General features: G+C 46.7%; 1 protein-coding gene across 6 annotated transcripts in view; it reads right to left on the reverse strand.

The window, feature by feature from the left end:
• EML4 (EMAP like 4) overlaps positions 1-18312 on the reverse strand; it is a 115302-nt gene that overhangs the window by 6886 nt on the left and 90104 nt on the right. For all 6 annotated transcript variants that reach the window (XM_075267063.1, XM_075267062.1, XM_075267059.1 and 3 more), the window contains 12 exons: positions 17787-17910; positions 16082-16231; positions 14741-14810; positions 13678-13788; positions 12998-13093; positions 11406-11540; positions 10152-10287; positions 5488-5639; positions 2135-2260; positions 1910-2041; positions 996-1063; positions 287-375 (listed from right to left, as the gene is read on the reverse strand). In XM_075267063.1, coding sequence (XP_075123164.1) covers positions 287-375; positions 996-1063; positions 1910-2041; positions 2135-2260; positions 5488-5639; positions 10152-10287; positions 11406-11540; positions 12998-13093; positions 13678-13788; positions 14741-14810; positions 16082-16231; positions 17787-17910 — 1389 coding nt within the window. The remainder of the gene's footprint in view (positions 1-286; positions 376-995; positions 1064-1909; positions 2042-2134; positions 2261-5487; positions 5640-10151; positions 10288-11405; positions 11541-12997; positions 13094-13677; positions 13789-14740; positions 14811-16081; positions 16232-17786; positions 17911-18312) is intronic.

The raw sequence follows: 18312 nt of genomic DNA on the forward strand, positions 1-18312 counted from the left end.
ATTAATAACCATTTTATTACGAAGCAGCACGAAAATTTTTCACCTCCACCCAAAACTGTCCCCGACTGACTCCACAGTTCTGGTTTGAACTAGAACAGTAATGGTGAGTATCATATATATATATACTCCTTTAGTCTGGTATGGCAACATAGGGAGCAGAACCCCTGGAGGTGGTACATGCTGACCATGTACATATTGGGGGTAGGGTCCACCATTGATATCCTACTTGTTTAATAGTGAAAACACGGCAGCTCATATCCAAACCTTGTTACACCTAATCACTCACCGACTGAATATCGCATCACTGAGAGCTGCTCGTTGCCGTCTGTGTGTATAGAAACCAGATCTCTCGTCTCCGCATCGAGGACAAACCATCTAGGAAAGAAAGCAAATGTGAATAGTGTTTATAGAAAGTCAAAAAACAGAACAGAAGGACAATGTCTTAAATGTCTCAGAACTCCAGGCCTGCGTTTGATGAGAACAGAGCCCTATGTACCATGTGTGCACACTTAACTGATCTTTGGGATTAAGGACACCGGTTTTTCATTAAAGAGGTTGGCCAGGATAGTTTAATGGCCTATGATCAAGACCAGTGGGGGAGACACCCGGCACGCATGGATCAGCTCTGTGCAGACTTAAGGCGAACCCGAATGCTATAGAGAGCCCATCTGCTAAATTAGCGGTTACTTTTGGACCTTTTTTCTCTACCAATTTTCATTGGAATTTCGTAGGGTCACTCCAACAAAGATGTGTATCTTGCCTAACTTGTGATACACATATCTGGGCATGTCCAACTAAGAGGACAGGTAAGGAAGAAAGCAACTAGGCAGCTGCTGCTGGAACGTATTCTGCTATACTACAGGAGTACTTGTATAATACTATAGATATATCTATAGGAACACGCACTATAATCTGATCTACTATAGAAGTATTCCTACTTATCATTAGGATCGCTCACATCTACTAGAACCACAAGTCTGTATTTCAGGAATTACCTCCCAGAATGTGTCCCGATGGCTACAACTATTCCACTAGGATGGAAGTCCGCACAGTGTCCAGGCTCCTAGAAGGAGAAAAAAAAACATAAAACCATTGGCTTCAGAATTGTGTCAGTGGGTGCAAATACAGAAGAACAACTTACCAGACTCCACCTTATTGGCCTATCCCTTACCCGAATTCTTAGAAGGGCGTGAAAGGTCTAATAAGCCTCTGTACGGTCTCTCCCTAATGACGTATAGTTAGGGAGGGGTCACACCTGCGCCCGGTCTCCGCTTTCAGGTTTCCGTCTTCTGCCGAGAGAAACTGGACAGGAGACGGAAACCCGGCGGTCAGTTTGCAAAACCGTTCACTTGAATGGGTTTGCAGAGTGTCTGCCCGGGAATGTCTTCTGCCTCTCTGCAGCGAAACCCATTTTTTTAAGCGGACACAAAGTCGGACATGCAAGATTTTCTCGGGCAGAAGACGGAAACCCAGAAAGTGGAGACCGGGCGCAGGTGTGAACCCACCCTAAACTAACATGTTAAGAGCGTGTCCATGTTGAAGGGGACCCTGATAATGATCTGACCACAGTTTGCCCTGTTGTTGCGGCCCCTTCACCACTTACACAGTACAGCACCATACACTGTATAGTGGCCATGCTTGGTATTGCAGCTCAGCCCCATGAGACTAAGCTGCTGCATGGCTATGAGGTCAATGGCTTCAGAAAAGGAAGGGGCAACACGGTGGCTCAGTGGTTAGCACTGCAGCCTTGCAGCGCTGGAGTCCTGCGTTTGAATCCCGCCAGGACCAACATCTGCAAGGAGTTTGTCTGTTCGTGTGCATTGTAACGTATGGGTGTGTGCAGGGCATGGACAGCACGCACAGCCTGGAGGGTATTTGCAGATAAACCCTTGTAATAAGAAGTACTTACATCTAGAAGTCGGGTCCACTCCAGCGTGTGGTCTACAGAATTCCATAGACAGACCTGCTTGTCTTGAGCACATGTTAACAGAAGGTCTTTGAAGGGGTGCGTGGCCAGTCCCCAAAGCTCATCAGTGTGACCCTGCATTTTCCCAAAAAAAAAAAAATCACTTTATTAGGTCCTTTAACCCAAACTGTACAATAACCTACAAGACATACGCCAAGGTGCACTTACCTGAACTTCAACCTGGAAGCCGTCATTAAAGGTACCTCGCAGGATAAAGTTTCTGGAGGTGCCAATTAGAAACTGGTCAGCTTTGCCCTCGGCTACAGCTCGGATGGTGCCATACTGATCGGGAACCTAGGTGGTGAACCACAAAGAGTTAATGAAATGAAAAGCTTTAAAACTGCACAAACGAAAAATAATCCCATAGACAAGGCCGATCCCATGGAGCGCACGTACTGGGGCAGTGATATGGAGACTTATAGGCTGCTATATGGCTGTGGATATACCTATCGCCCCCTACACTCCCATGATAGTAATGACAACCGTCCTCATATCAATCAAAAACGTACCAATGTCCCACCATGGCATAAAATGGGGCAGCGGTATAGCAGGGATGGGGCAGGCTGGGCACACAATCTGGATTTGGAAGACTCACTGACACACTGGAGGATGGCGACGTCTCCTCCGTTTCATCAATGACCGCCATCAGGAGCAGTCAAGTCAAGAGGATCCAAGAGCAACAGGGGTTAATGGGGTTTTGCAAGTTTTTTTAGCTGATAACCTAACCCCAAGGTCGGTTCATCAAAGATTAGTGGGGGTCCGACACTGCCGGGGTTCAGCTGATACCTTGGTTGTCGGTCACATGACCTATTCATAGCTCACTGCTATACAACTGAATAGGGCAGGGCTGTGATACCAAGACCCGCCACTATACAACACTATACCGCACTGTGCTTAGTTTCTAAGACGCCATAGCATTCACCCAAATGGTGCCGTCTCTTGAACCAGCTGGTCAGCCAAGGTCCTGGGGATGTATACCCCCAACCATAGGTCAAGGATACTAGGAACCCACTTTGAAGGCCTTAGCTGAGGGTCTGAATGAGTTTAGAATGTATTTTAGGGTTTAGGGTTCAGAGTAGCCCATTTGGCCACTAGGTGTCAGTGTAAGTGTAACAAAAAAAAAATAAATCTCATTTTCAGGACTGTGTCCTTTTAAACCTTTTAATAGTAAGGAAATGTTACTAAACTAAAGCACGTTGGTAAAATCTGTTCAAAAGACCTATCACCACCTCTACACTATGCACCATTCAATAGGCTCCACTGATTCCAGCACAGTTGGATTATCTTCTCTAGCCCCCACCATTCCTGAGCAATCAATGCTGTTAGTTTCAGGTCAACTATGCTCATAATGTCAAGTGGGTGGTCCGAAACGGGAGCAGATAAGACAAGGACCGCCCACCTGACAGCAGGGAACAGAATTGTGCTAAAACCAACAGCAGAGATTGCTCCATTGATTTATTTCAATGGGGACAGAGACAAGCGCCTGCCAGACCCCTCATTTGCTGACTGCTGCTGTTTCTCTGCCCAAGACCCCCAGGATTTTGCAGTGTAAGATTGTGAAATTGGTAACCCCTATAAAACGGCCACTATAGGGTTTATAGGATATCGCAAGACACTAATTTAGAAGAGTCCGCCATCCTACCAAATAGGGGAACCCCTCTAGGACATCCGTATGTAGTCCCCGGGAAAGGGTTTGTTTGGATGCAGCGTGTCAGTAAATCAAGGCACACGCCAGGACTGAATGACTCCAAGAATCTGGAGCCAGCGAGTACAAAGCCTGGGAGCGTGTCCCCGTATAAGCTGAAGCTTACACCAACTTCCTCAAAGTAATTTCCAAACTTTGTAAGTAGGTCATTTACTAATTAGAAGAAAAGCTTCTTATCAGGACAAGGAATGTCAGAGTATTGGATAGAAAAGGGTTTATGCAATGGCTGAAAGATGTTCAGATCTGGCGTCCAAAGCAACCGTGCTGGGGGCGAAAAGGAAGAAAGCCACAAGACGGGAATAGACCAAATGTAATTCAATTATTATACTGAATTTATATATTAAACTGCACCATACATACAATAAGAGAACATACTATATAGACATAGGGATATTGTGCAAGTGGTCAGACACTAAACTGCCGCTAAACTGTGGCATGACCCTACACTAGGTACTCAGCCTGCGGTATGACCCTACACTACTTACCCAGCCTGCGGCAAGACCCTACACTAGGTACCCAGCCTGCGGCATGACCCTACACTACTTACCCAGCCTGCGGCAAGACCCTACACTAGGTACCCAGCCTGCGGCATGACCCTACACTACTTACCCAGCCTGCGGCAAGACCCTACACTAGGTACCCAGCCTGCGGTATGTCCCTACACTACTTACCCAGCCTGCGGCATGACCCTACACTACTTACCCAGCCTGCAGTATGACCCTACACTAATTACCCAGCCTGCAGTATGACCCTACACTACTTACCCAGCCTGCAGTATGACCCTACACTACTTACCCAGCCTGCAGTATGACCCTACACTACTTACCCAGCCTGCAGTATGGCCCTACACTACTTACCCAGCCTGCGGCATGACCCTACACTAATTACCCAGCCTGCAGTATGACTTACCCAGCCTGCAGTATGACCCTACACTACTTACCCAGCCTGCAGTATGACCCTACACTACTTACCCAGCCTGCAGTATGACCCTACACTAATTACCCAGCCTGCGGTATGACCCTACACTACTTACCCAGCCTGCGGTATGACCCTACATCACTTATCCAGCCTGCGGTATGACCCTACATCACTAACCCAGCCTGCGGTATGACCCTACATCACTTACCCAGCCTTCGGTATGACCCTACACTAATTACCCAGCCAGCAGCATGACCCTACACTACTTACCCAGCCTGAAGCATGACCCTACACTACTTACCCAGCCTGCGGCATGACCCTACACTACTTCCCCAGCCTGCGGTATGACCCTACACTAGATACTCAGCCTGCAGTATGACCCTACACTACTTACCCAGCCTGCAGCATGACCCTACACTAGGTACTCAGCCTGCGGTATGACCCTACACTACTTACCCGGCGTGCGGTATGACCCTACACTACTTACCCGGCCTGCGGTATGACCCTACTCTACTTACCCGGCCTGCGGTATGACCCTACACTACTTACCCATCCAGCAGAATGACGCTAGACTAGTTACCCAGCCTACGGTATGACCCTACACTACTTACCCAGCCTGCGGCATGACCCTACACTACTTACCCAGCCTGCGGCATGACCCATGATTTAGTGCAGTAGATACAAGAGGAGTTTATTCACTTTTACTGTAGACAAGATTGTGTGGTAACGGAGGGCAATAAAGTGCTGGCGAATGCAGAAAACGACAGTAAATAGTATGTACGCCATGACTGGGACAACCACCACTGGCTAAGCTGACTTTCAGACATGTTTGGTGAGGACTTTCTGCTGTCTATCTCCATTATGCTGGTTCTCCTTCATACAGAACGTTCGGCCTTACCTCAATTTCCCGCTCCGGGTTAAGACTATGATCCCACAGGATGACTTTCCGATCTTTTCCGCCTCCCGTGAGCAGCATCCCGTTCCTCATCTGGCACAGTGTGAACACGCTGCCATCGTGAGCTTTGATTTGCTTGCTAATTTGGTAGACGCCTGGAAACAGATACAAGAATCTTATAGTGAAGACTTAAGACACCTTGTAATACTGATGCATGCAAGAAAATGTTAAAACAGCTGATTGGTGGGGGTGCTGGGTGTCGGACCTTACAATAGGTCACCAGTATTTTTAGCCTTTGTCACCTCAAAGAAGTCGAACCAAGATTGAAATTAACCCCCCATTGACAGGACAGCGAGAGGCCGACCACTGGGACCTCTCCCCCCACCCCCAAATCCTGAATGGGGAAACAGTTCTCCAGTTGCAAGAGAGCAGCGCACAGAGCACGCACCCTGGAGAGAGCTGAGCGCTGTACTCCGCCTGCCACTCCATCAGGAGAACCAGAGGCCCATTGTGGCGATCGGTAGGGGTCCCAGTGGTCAGACTCACACTATTCACAATTATTGCATTGATAATGTTATGCTAAAACCCCTTTAAGGCTGGGACCTCTTGTGGTATAAACGCCGCGGTTTGGCTAGCGAATCCCATCCACAACATTGTAGAAGAATGCAACGTAAATACTGCGAATTCCAAAACCGTTGCGTTTTTGGAAATCACAGCATGTCAAATATACGTTCGGATATGCTGCCGGAATTCCCTATAGGTAGAATGGGAGCAGGAAGTCCGCAGTGGAAAACTCAGCAGGAAATACCAGGATACGTTTCCACTGCGTTTTTTTCCGTAGCGCTTTCGGCCTTAGCCTAAAGTTTTCCAGGACAAATAAGTGATAACTTATTCTTAGCAAAGAATCAACAAAAGATCGTCAGGAATCCGACCCACACCGATGAGCTGTATGAAGAGGCCGCAGCGTTGCGACTTCTAGCCCAGGCTCATCCTGATCATTCCTGCTTTTGCAGGGCAGTCTCGCTTTGCATACTCTTCCCATAAAGCACTGCTTCCTATCTCCTACCTCCCCTAGGAAAGCGAATATCCCAGTGAGGACAAGATCAAAGCAACTTGAAGAGTTGGAAATCAATATCAACTTCCGTCTAATGGGATTTTACACTACATATTCATGCTAACACAGCACCGCGCCGTCCTCACTGCCACAACTTGCTGATGTTCTGCTGCAGGCTAAAAAATAAATTATGATTTATCTTCTGCGGTTTTCACTTGGTAGCAAAAAAATAGGAAGCCGCGATCGCTGATGTGACATTCTCTGGTGAGTCATATAATTGATCCGAGTACTGGAGAAACCAGCGCTCCGAGCGAGAACTAGTAACTAGTAGTGTACTTACATCTAAGTGTGTGTGTGTGTCTGTGTATGTATATATACATGTGTATGGACACACCTGCTGGGTCCTCCAGACCAGGCGACATCTTTAGAGTGCTACGATCTAATTGATTCATTCTTGAATGGGATCTTTCACCTTTATTTAAGGTGCATTCACACTGTCGGGTTGAGAACAATTAAAGGGATCCTATCATTAAAATACAATTTTTTTCTGAGTACCACGTTGGAATAACCTTAAGAAAGGCCTTTCTTATCCTACCTTTAGAGGTCTTCTTCGCGCTGCTGTTCGGTATAAATCCCGGTTTGCAAATGAGTTCTCTCGCTGTACTAGGGGCGCCCCCAATGCTGCGAGAGAACTCTCCAGCGCCGTCTCCATCTTCTTTAGTAACGGCCTCTCTTCGCGTCTTCTTCCGGCGCTGGCTTCAAACTTCTAGGTCTGGGGCAGAGCCGACTGCGCATGCCCGCCGGCCACAAGAAAATGGCCGCTTACAATACTGTGTAAGTGGCTATTTTCTTGTGGCCAGCGGGCATGTGCAGTCGGCTTTGCCCTAGAAGTTTGAAGCCAGCGCCGGAGGAAAACGCGAAGATGACGCTGTTCCTGAAGAAGATGGAGGCGGCGCTGGAGTGTTCTCTCACAGCATTGGGCCCGCCCTCAGTGCTGCGAGAGAACTCATTTGCATAACTGGGATTTATACTGAACAGCGGCGCGGAGAAGACATTTAAAGGTAGGAGAAGGTCACATCAGTGAGCACCCTTTAAAACTGTATCTGTGTTTTTTATGCAGGTTTTTAATTTGACAGGTGAATCACCTTTAACTTGATTACACTTTTTTTTAACCAAAACCCCCCAAAAAACTGCAGGCAGGGGTGATAAAAACAGCTTTGGTAGGGGGCAACACCGTGGCTCAGTGGTCAGCACTGCAGTCTTGCAGTGCTGAAGTCCTGGGTTCGATTCCCACCAGGAACAACATTCAAAGGAGTTTGTATGTTCTCCCCGTGTTTGGGTGGATTTCCTCCCATTTTACAAAGACATACTGATAGGAATAAAAAAAATGTACATTGTGATCCCTATATGGGGCGACGCCAAGAGCCCGGCTATAAATGGGGCCACACAAGCGCGGCCCCCCCACTCACAACACCTACTTAACAAGTCCAGGACAGATTCCCTACATCTGACCCAGAACGGAGACAAACAACGTTCCCCTCTCCCTCCTTATTGTGCATGACTTCAGATCTGCTGGCGTTCATTTCCGGAGTCTTGGAACAATGGATTTACGTCGTCTTTGCCATTTCTTGATTGAATTAGTATTAAAATAAAATCCTGGGAGATTTGGGAAGAAATGCTGAACCTCGGGGATGGGTTTTACAGTTGTTTTGATTTTGGGGGAATTTGCAGAAAAACAGGAAGCGCTGGCATTCTGAGAATTCCTCTGGAACTGACTAATGGTCGTGGGCCGCCCGCCCCTCCGTGCCCTGAGCCATCGCAGTCACATGGCAGGAACCGCGCCGGTGGACAAACCCTAATGACAAAACGTTCTTGTGGCCGAGAGGAGATTGTGCCGGAGATTAGCAAATCCAATACAAATGATGGGAAACGGAGCGATGGCGGCAAATCCTAAGAGAGGGGCGGCATGAAGAGCGCCTAATGCCGGAACAATACAATCGGAGGTGTAATGGTCAATTCTGCGGCTGGGTGGTCCCCGGGATCGTTCGAGGAGGTTAAATGGATTTCCAACTTTTCAGCTCACTACAATCCCGTGTTCTAAGATCACATAGAAGTTGTCCGGAACATGATTTTAAAGGGGGTTGTCCGTTTTAAGGATTTTTCATACACGATAAGTCATCAGTATGTGATTTGTGGGGTTCTGACACCCAGACCCTGCACAGATCAGCTGTTAAGGGAACATCCAGGCACCAGAAGTTACAGCAGTGGATAGGGAGCGCTGTTCAGTGCTGCTCCCGATACCCATCCACTATAATAACCTCTGGCAGCTGATCTGTGCGGGTGCCCGGACAACCCCTTTAAAACAATCACTAAAAATGCACACACTCCTCTTTCATGTGCCCCTTTCCCGCTGCAACTAGCAAATATGTGAAGACATTTCCAGGAGATCAGCCATGCTCTGTCCACTTGTGACCGGCTGCAGCAGGACAAAGATAGTTAAAGGGACCTTCCCATCTAAACAAATTGCAGATTTCAGCCCCCACTGAGCAGCAGAATGGGCACTGTAGCTGCCCATTCTGAATGGAAACAGACTTTACATTTCCTTTTCCTTCTCTGTCGGGGCCCAGACCACCATGAAGACTTTATCGCAACGTGGTGTACACAAGCGCCCCATTATTCCTCTTTTTTTGGTCGTTACCCCACCCACTAAATCCCTCCTTGACTATAATGGTCAGTAGCATAAAGTGTTCATTTTCTGACAGTGAGAAGATTTATGATGCACAGCCTTCCCCTGTCTGAAAGGAGAAAAATAACCATTTTCTGACAGCGGAAGGCTGAGCGTCATAAATCTTCTCACTGCAGCAAATCAGAAGTTGGGGGGTAATAAATTTATGTTGCCATTTATCAAATAGGAAAGGAGGTCAAAGAAGTTTATCCAGGCCTAGTGTGGTGAGGGTCACTTGAAGGCCCCCCAGGCTTATGGGCCTGGTTGCAGCTGCAAACACTGGCCCCTGCACTTCTGTCAGTGGTACAAAATATATAGATACTAATACAATAACCTCCTAATACGTTTCTATGGGTGCAGAAAGAGCCCAGGCAGGGAATACTTTTTGGTCGGCGCTCTATCACTCTTCAGGTGTAGCATTTGCATGATGAGAGCTGTTCAGCGTGTGCCAGGCATATTAATGATATTCGGAGCGGGGAATACACCTGGTGAGTCAGGCCTAGAGGGAATTACTGAGGCTTTCAGGGCCAATTATAGAGACATTTAGGTGGATGCCAAGCAGGGATTTAGGAGTAATTAAAAAGTGAGGTGTGGCCGAGGGAGAAGCCAAAAACGTTCGGGAAAACCTTTACAATATGGCCGCGCCCTTCTATTAGCGCCACTCAAGAGTATGGAAAGCTGACGTGTTTTTCTTCATTTACCACCATGGTGGTCAACAGGACCCTCCAGCACAAGCGCAGTTACTCATACAGGTGTGTATACTTGTTGGCCCAGTCGTAGGTTATATTCACACATGGCAGAAACTTCTGCAGCGGAGCGAGACAGAGGCACTAAATTTGCCACGTGTGAATATCCCCTAATGCAAACAGGCCGTCGGACTAAACTTACCTTTCACGCCTTTACCAGCCGTCGATTCGACAGGAGTTTTGCTCCATATTAACATGACCCCACCCGAATCTCCAGCCAGCACGTCTCCGTTTGGTAAAAAGGCTAAGCACTGCACAAACTTTGGTTTCTCGTATTTCTGCAAAGCAAAGTGGTAAGAGGTTAGTTCTGTCCATAAGGTATAACAGAATAATAAGAAACAGCCCCACTCTTACGCAGTGGTCAAGTCCGGTATTGCAACTAGGTCCCATTGAAGAGAGATACAATATCAACACCTTCAAGGTGACACTAAACCTAGAAATAAAACGGTGAACAGGAGATAATCTTGCTCTCATGGCTTGTCCGTTTGCACCATTTTCTGCATCATCCTGACACAAACAGCTCTGCAGACATCTTGCCAATATAACTTGGGCATATCAATTCTATTTTTGGCTACTGCAGAGGTGGCGGGGATCAGCCAAAGGGATAAAGAACTGCTCCCACTGCAGGTGGACTTAGATTGCTCAAGTAGGGGGGGGGGGGGGGGAGGCTCCTGCTGCAGGTAGTTGCCTTAGAGGCAGATGCCAGATAGTATGGAAGATGGTGCCGTTTTTGGCTAAAAGCCAGTTGAGGAAGTAGACTTAGCAAAAGGGGTGAGACTTCAAAGGGTTTTCCGGAACATAATTATTTACCTTAGGATAGGTCATCCATGTTAGGTCAGCAGGGGGCCTCAGCTGATCAGCAATTTGAAGAGGAAGCAGCGTTCATATGAGGGTTGCGGCCTCTTCACTACTTACCAAGCACAGCGCCATTCATTAGTATAGTGGCTGTGTTTGGTATCACAGCCCTGTCCATTCACTTGAATGGGACTGGGCTGCAAACGGACTATGTGACGTCATATGACCTGTGAAGCAAAAGTAGTGCCCAGGGATCTCTGATGCCACTTCAAGCAGCTGACGAAGAAACCTGGAGTTAGAAGGAGACCCGGCTTTTACTTTCCAAGTATCTCAGTATTGGGGGGTTGTCCCCGGCCTGACCTCGGGCATGCAGAGACTTCAGGGTAGGACTGCTTCTTAAGAACCAGTCAGTGGCTACGTAAGTCTTGTACATGCGTCCTGATACCCAGAATAGGACAAGTGAATGTGCCGGGCCAGAGCAATAGACTGAAATGCAGTAAGACTGTTCCCCCCCTCGTACTGTGCATCTGGAAACCCTGACTCACTATATAATCCACCAAGAGAAGAACCATTGGTCCTGGAGACGAAAACAATTTCCTACCCCAAAAATCCCCTGTTTTCTTGCCAGCGAGTTTCCACTCCAGGTCCAGAAGAAGATGTGAGATTTGCCACAGGTGACTATCGTGTTGGCATCCGTAGGATGGAATTCTACAGCCAGGACCACCTCGTTTGTAGTCTGTCGGGAAAAAAGAGAAAAACCATTAAAAAAAAAAACAAAAAATTCCCCCTTAAGCATAAAACACCAGTTATGGAGAACGCAGGGGTTAATCTTCTGCTGATCTGTTCCATCTTTGGCTACTGGTTGGCTAGCGGAAGGGGTTAAGGCCATGTACACATCTGAGTCCTGCACATAGGATTTTTTTAAATTTTAAAACGGACCCCATAATAGTTAGTAGGGTCCATCGGACACTGCATGTAGCCACTATTTTAGCTGTACGCCTGTCTGTTGTTCTGGTCCTTTGAAGGCAGTGTCATCAATCTTTAGTCCTACTGCAAACCGGACAGGGGGGAGAGGCTCCTGCTGCAGCCACACAGCTCCGTGAGGAGGAGGACATGGCCGATCTCCTTGAAGATTTCTTTATAGTTTTCTCAATATTCATTGTAATAGGAGACAAGATAGGATCAAGGGGAAAAGGAAGTGAAGGGAACACATGCTGGATTTGTTTTTTTTTTTGTAAATTTTCAGTGTTTTAATTCTGCAGCAGGTTTTCGTCAGTCCAAACGTTACTTCACCATTGCTATTTCTTGGCTAAACTAGCGAACAACTGAGACGTAACTAATGCTAGAAATCTACATGGTGTTCCGCCCTCGGGGTAACAACTATGTCGTTCATTACAAAAATCATGTTCGGAAATGTAGAAGAACGCGCTGATCACTTAATGGTCCTTGGTATAAGCCTCACAAAAAATGCAAATGGCTTCCTTTGGGAAGAGAGTCGGCAGCCATTCGTACATGTGGCACTCGTTGCGAACGGATGCCAGAAAAGCGACGTAAGCGGCCATCTGTCACACCGTTTCTACGCCGGGAGAAAATTTGATGGGGTTTATGTAACAAAGGTTCATGTCTTTCACAGGCATTGCGGAGGTTTTTCAGGGACATTGGCTGTTCAAACGTGGTCGTGTCCATGTCACCTAAGAAAACCGACTTGGCTACAATTCCCACATATAGTTCATACTACGATGCTAAGATCGTTCTCTTAAATTGGGTCATGTGATCTTATGGCGCCCCCTTGAGGATTAAACCAAGAATGTTCTCTCCAGGGGTCACCATCCCAGGTCTCAGGCCTTCTTGTATATTAAAACCGCATGGACTGGACCACAGAGTCTCTACAATGGGGGACACAAGCTCCTATCTGCTGCTGATGACTAGACAGAGTCCCATCACACAGTTATAATGAAGACGACGGCGCAGCCGCTGGGTCAGCATGTGTATACAGCAGGATTTGACAGGGTGAAAACAGGAGCAAATCTGCAACAAAATCCACGATACAAGTGGATTCACAGCAAAAATCACCAAAAAACTTACGATGAGTTTGGATGTACCCTTAGTGGTCCACAGAACAAAAAAAGGAACAAAGGAACAACATAAAAGTGATTTTTTTTTTTTTTTTTGGGGGGGGGGGGAGATAATCACCTTTATTTCAGCTACTTTTGACTTCTTTTGCCAGTCCCATACTGTGAGCATATGTTCATTGGAGTCATCGATCACAGCCAAATGTACCCCAGAGTCCTGAAATATACAAGAGCATAGATTAGTATATATAGAGGCTGAACCTATATGCCATTAGATAATCTCCTTTATACAAAAGTTATTATGTATGTAGACAAATAGCACTTAGAAGAGTTTTTATGATGTGCTATTTCACTAATCACAGCGCTCGTACGCTATATGTGCAATCCGCTATGGTGCACAACTCATGTACGTTGGTAAAGCAGTGAACAAATATGGCAGATTCTTTTCGTATAAGCCTATGATTACTCACTGTCTGTTGCTGTCACCTTTTAGAGGATGACAGCAATGGACATTAACTGTGGCAGAGTAACAGACACAGACTGAGCCCCTCCATCTGCCTCCACTACTCCAATGTAAACAGCAGGACGGACATTTTCCTCCATCGTGTTAGTTTACTTTTGTAGCTCCGCCTGCGTCTGTCATTTAACATCAGTTGCTTTCATCCTGTGATGGATAAGAGCAATGGACATTACATAACAGTAGTGTAAACCTAGCCAAAGGTTGGCTTCCCCGGCTCATCTTTCCTCGACATATATGAATTACCAAAACATAGAATTAGCGACGATAGAAATAAAGGTTACCGCTTTTGAGAAATCCAAACATCCAACTCCACGCTCGAAGGTCCCCAGGCCGATGACTTGCAACGTTGATAGACTGACGGAGTCCCAGACTCTGACGTGAGGTTGTAGAGGCTGCACAACATACAACGGAAGAGGAATGAACACATGTATCCCAATAGAAGTAACTTGTAAGGCAAGAGAATCTCTGAAATCCCAAAAAACGTTACCCCAAAATCTGATCCTAGAACTTTTTGTTAATCCACAAGAGCTCTCTTTTTCCTCCCTGGTCTTGTGGAATATACAAGATGACTTGGCAACTTTAAATATTTAGAATAGATTAGATTTTCCGGATACTCAAAGACTGAATTCCAGGAATTTCAGGGCGCAGGTTTCCATAATGTAAACACGATGTATAGAAAAACTCTTGTAAACCGACATTGTACTCGGACGTCCAGAATATACATTACCAGGATAACCTGAAATCTCCCAAAGTCAGAGATGAAAAAGTAATAGTGGAATATTTTATGTCTGTATGTCTTGGGTTTTCTTCTGCCAGGTTATTACTTCATGTCCAATCTATCTAATCCAGAGCGTCTGATAATCCACCAGACATCAGGTCCTCTAAACATTGCATCAAAGGGGCGTTCCTGGACGTTACATAGTGACAACCTATCCTAAGAATAAGTCACCATTCTCAGATTAATAGGGGTCTGACGCCCTTGACTGCTGCAGATCACTTACTTTGCTCCCACTTTACAGGACAGTGATGACACGTTTAATTGCAATACTGTTGCGTTCAAGTGAATGGGGCTGAGCTGCAATACCAAGCACGGCCACTAAGCAATGTATGGCACTGTGCTTGATATTCAAGTGTAGAGGCTGCAGCACTCGTGATGCTGCGAACTCTTCAATGGGGTCTCCCAGGTGTCAGACCCCTATGTAACATATTGAGGATCTACCCTAAGAACTTGACTACAAGAACATTTAAAAGATTTTCTTAGAAACAAAAAGAATAAGGAAAAGAAAAGCAGGAAAATGTAAGCTGCAGGAGATGTACTAAGGGTCAGTGGCTTGTAGACATTACCCTTCCATCCTTGTCCACTCCTGCGATCTGTCCTGTGGCGATTCGGATTTTGTCTGGATGAAGAGCGATACTGCACCGGGCGATAGAAGAGGAGAAAATAAAATCAAGATGGACAAAAATATACACAAAACCGTTATGTACAGGAGAGGGAATGTATCAGGTACAGGTGACAACTACCGCAAGGAAACTAAAACTGTCTCTACTTGTAGATCCTTAAAGGGATCCTATCATTAAAAAGCTATTTTTTCTGACTAACACATAGGATTAGCCTTAAGAAAGACCATTCTTCTCCTACCTTTAGAGGTCTTCTCCGCGCCGCTGTTCGGTTGAAATCCCATTTTTCGCCGGTATGCAAATGAGTTCTCTCGCAGCACTGGGGGCGGGCCCTAGCGCTCAGACAGCACTGGGATCCTCCCCAACACTGCGAGAGAACTCTCCAGCAACGCCTCTATTTCCTTCAGGAACGTCCTCTTCACGCATCTTCTTCAGACTTCTAGGCCTCAAGCAGAGCCTTCTGTGCATGCCTGCGGCCACAAGAAGAATGGCACACACAGTACGTAAGCGGCCATTTTCTTGTGGCCTGTGGGCATCCGCAGTCAGCTCTGCCCGAGGCCTACAAGTTTGACTGCTTGTGTCGGAAGAAGACGCGTGAAAAGGAAGTTCCTGAAGAAGATGGAGGCGTGGCTGGAGAGTTCTCTCGCAACATTGGGAACGCCCCCAGTGCTGTCTGAGCGCTGAGGACCGCCCCCAGTGCTGCGAGATAACTCATTTGTATACCGTCAAGAACCAGTATTTCTACGGAACGGCGGCGCGGAGAAGACATCTAAAGGTAGGAGATGAATAGCCTTTTTTAAGGTTAGTCCTACGTGTCAACGAGAAAAAAAAAAAAAAAAAGGTGTATATCTTTAAAAGGGGTCGTCTCACAACAGACGACCCCTCTTTGTCCTGAGCCTCAAGAGCTGGAATCTCTCATGTTGGCCCATAGAAAAGAATGGGTCAGCACTGTGGATAAAAACCATGGCCATGTGCATAGAGCCTAAGGGGTTGATCACACAATACATAAGTCGGTTGGCTCTGCTCCCTGTTTTGGTTCCATGTGAGTGACCCCAGATATCCATATGCTTTAATGGGGTCTAAGGCCAGGAGTTGCCCTGAGGACGATATGCCATAAATGTCTTTCCATTAAAGACTTGCGTTTCCTACGCCAAAGAGTGATGAACTGTAAAAGTGCTTCAAGATACTACATTACCCAACATGCCCCGGGGTCGTGAGAATGGGGCCAGAATAGGAATAACAAAGGCGGTGTAGCTTGTGAAATGTGCAAAAACTGAAATTTCTCACCATTTTACACAATCGGTGTGACCCAGATAATGCCGCTGAGTTCTTTCCTCGTAGTTGAACAGGACGACGACAGACGCAATGAAATATACTATTTCTCCAGTAGGGAGGAGGTAAACATTAGCGCGACAGTCTCTGCCACGATAACCGTATCTGTATCACGCTCTGTTAAGGTGAAGAAACGCCAGAAGCGAAAAAAGTCACAAAAAGTAACAATACGGGACAACGCTTTCCACAAACGATCTGATCTTATTTCACGCTCCCAATGGTATCCGGTTCCATCTGTCACACGGTTCGCACGTACCAGACTGATATCATATTGTAGGCAGAGAACGGTTACAAAGTGGTCCAACCGGTTACGGAGTCAAAGGGGGGCAGTAGCCTTCACAAAAGTTTTAGACATTATCCCACCATAGACTTGAATTATCTGAGTGCAACCAAAGGGGTCGGAGCCCGTCCACCCATGTCTGCTAATAGGTTCTTTTCACAGGTAATGCAAAATTTTCATGTGTGACTTAAACAATATAGCATTAAAGTTTCGGGGTTTTCTGTCCCCATATTGATTTTTCATATGTGATGTATTGAGGTCCGACACACCAGATCAGTGCTGACAGCCACAGCGCATGCAGCATCACCCCTGTACAAGTGAATGGTGCTGCAGTTCCCTGAAACCACCACTATGCAGTGGGCGGGGCTGCTGTGCCGCTTCTTTTACATGAATAGGAGCGAAGCTGCAAACGCTGGCTGTCCATTGGCAGCTTCCGACCTCCGGAGCCCGCCGCAATACTTGTTTTGTGCGTAGGACCCCCACAGATGACATACTGATGACTTATCCCGTAGATACTGTAGGTCATCACTATGAAAATGAGATTTTTGGTTGGAAAGAACAAAAAACTAAAAAGGTAATCACACAGCTTCAATAGCTGTCGGTTGGGTCCATTGACCAACAAGTGGTCTTTTTGACTTGCCAAGTGTGCATGTGTGCTCAGCAGTGATAAGGGAGCAAGCTATGGCAGACACCTCAGACCCAGCTTCACATAGCCAAATTCTGGCAGGAAAACTCGGTCCATGTATCGACAGGAGTTACCAAACTTAGCGGACATGCCGAGTTGGGGTTGGGTTGACACACGGACCGAGTTTCCACCTGAACTTGACCAATCCTGATGAAATTGGTGGTTTGGACTTTATGTGACTAGCACCCTAAAAATGCAGATTTATGCTCAAAAAAGTGCCAGTCGGGGGTGACAAAGATTTGAGAATACACTTTTGTACAATATTCTTCCACTTTAACTGTCATAAGGACGGCCCGGTCTCCGCTTTCGGGTTTCCGTCTTCTGCCAGGCGAGAAACTGGACAGGAGACGGAAATCCGGCAATCAGTTTTCAAACCCAACCCGTGCCTCTCCGCGGCAAAACAGTTTTTCTTTTTTTTTAACTGGACACAAAGTCCTGCATGTCCGACTTTGTATCCGGTTAAAAAAACGGAGAGGCAGAAGATGCTCCCGGGCGGTCACTTTGCAAACCCATTCAAGTGAATGGGTTTGAAAACTGACCACCAAGTTTCCATCTACTGTCCGGTTTCTCTCGGCAGAAGATGGAAACCCGAAAGTGGAGACCAGGCGCAGGTGTGAATCCGCCCTAAGCCATTTTTGTAGACTCCGCCCCATCACTCACTAGCAGGTATCATGATGCCCAACCCAAAAGGATACACCCACTCCAGTTTTAATTTCTCCGGTGGCAGCTCCGTTCTGATGTCTTCATAGTTTTCCACGTCCGAGGGAATGAACATTGTGATGGGTCGGCCTCGCATAAACATCTTAATGTATTCTCCTTCTACAGAGACAAGACAAGAATATGCCGCATGGGGTCAGTCAAGGAAAAGCCAACCCCATCCCTCTTGGCGGTGGGAGATGGTGTCAGCCATTGTATGAGCCAGGCCAATGTCCTTGAGAGTGCGGACAACATGCAAGGCCTGCAAGACTTAAAGGAGATGGATTGTCTGCAATCAGCTGAAAATTAAAAAAAAAAACAACAAATATTAAGGGGGATGTGGGGAACAGTTATGGGGGTTAATAACGGGGCACCATAATTAGAAAATTCTGCGCTCCGCCGATAGGAAACTTCGTAAGACAAACCCTGCCAGAAAACCAATGCTAGAGAACAGACCGCGAATTTCCCAACCTGTCTCACACTCCCGTTACAGAGGCGTCACGCTTCATAGGATCTGCGACATCA

Source organism: Leptodactylus fuscus, chromosome 3 (assembly GCF_031893055.1).
Source record: "Leptodactylus fuscus isolate aLepFus1 chromosome 3, aLepFus1.hap2, whole genome shotgun sequence".
Classification (NCBI taxonomy): Eukaryota; Metazoa; Chordata; class Amphibia; order Anura; family Leptodactylidae; genus Leptodactylus; species Leptodactylus fuscus.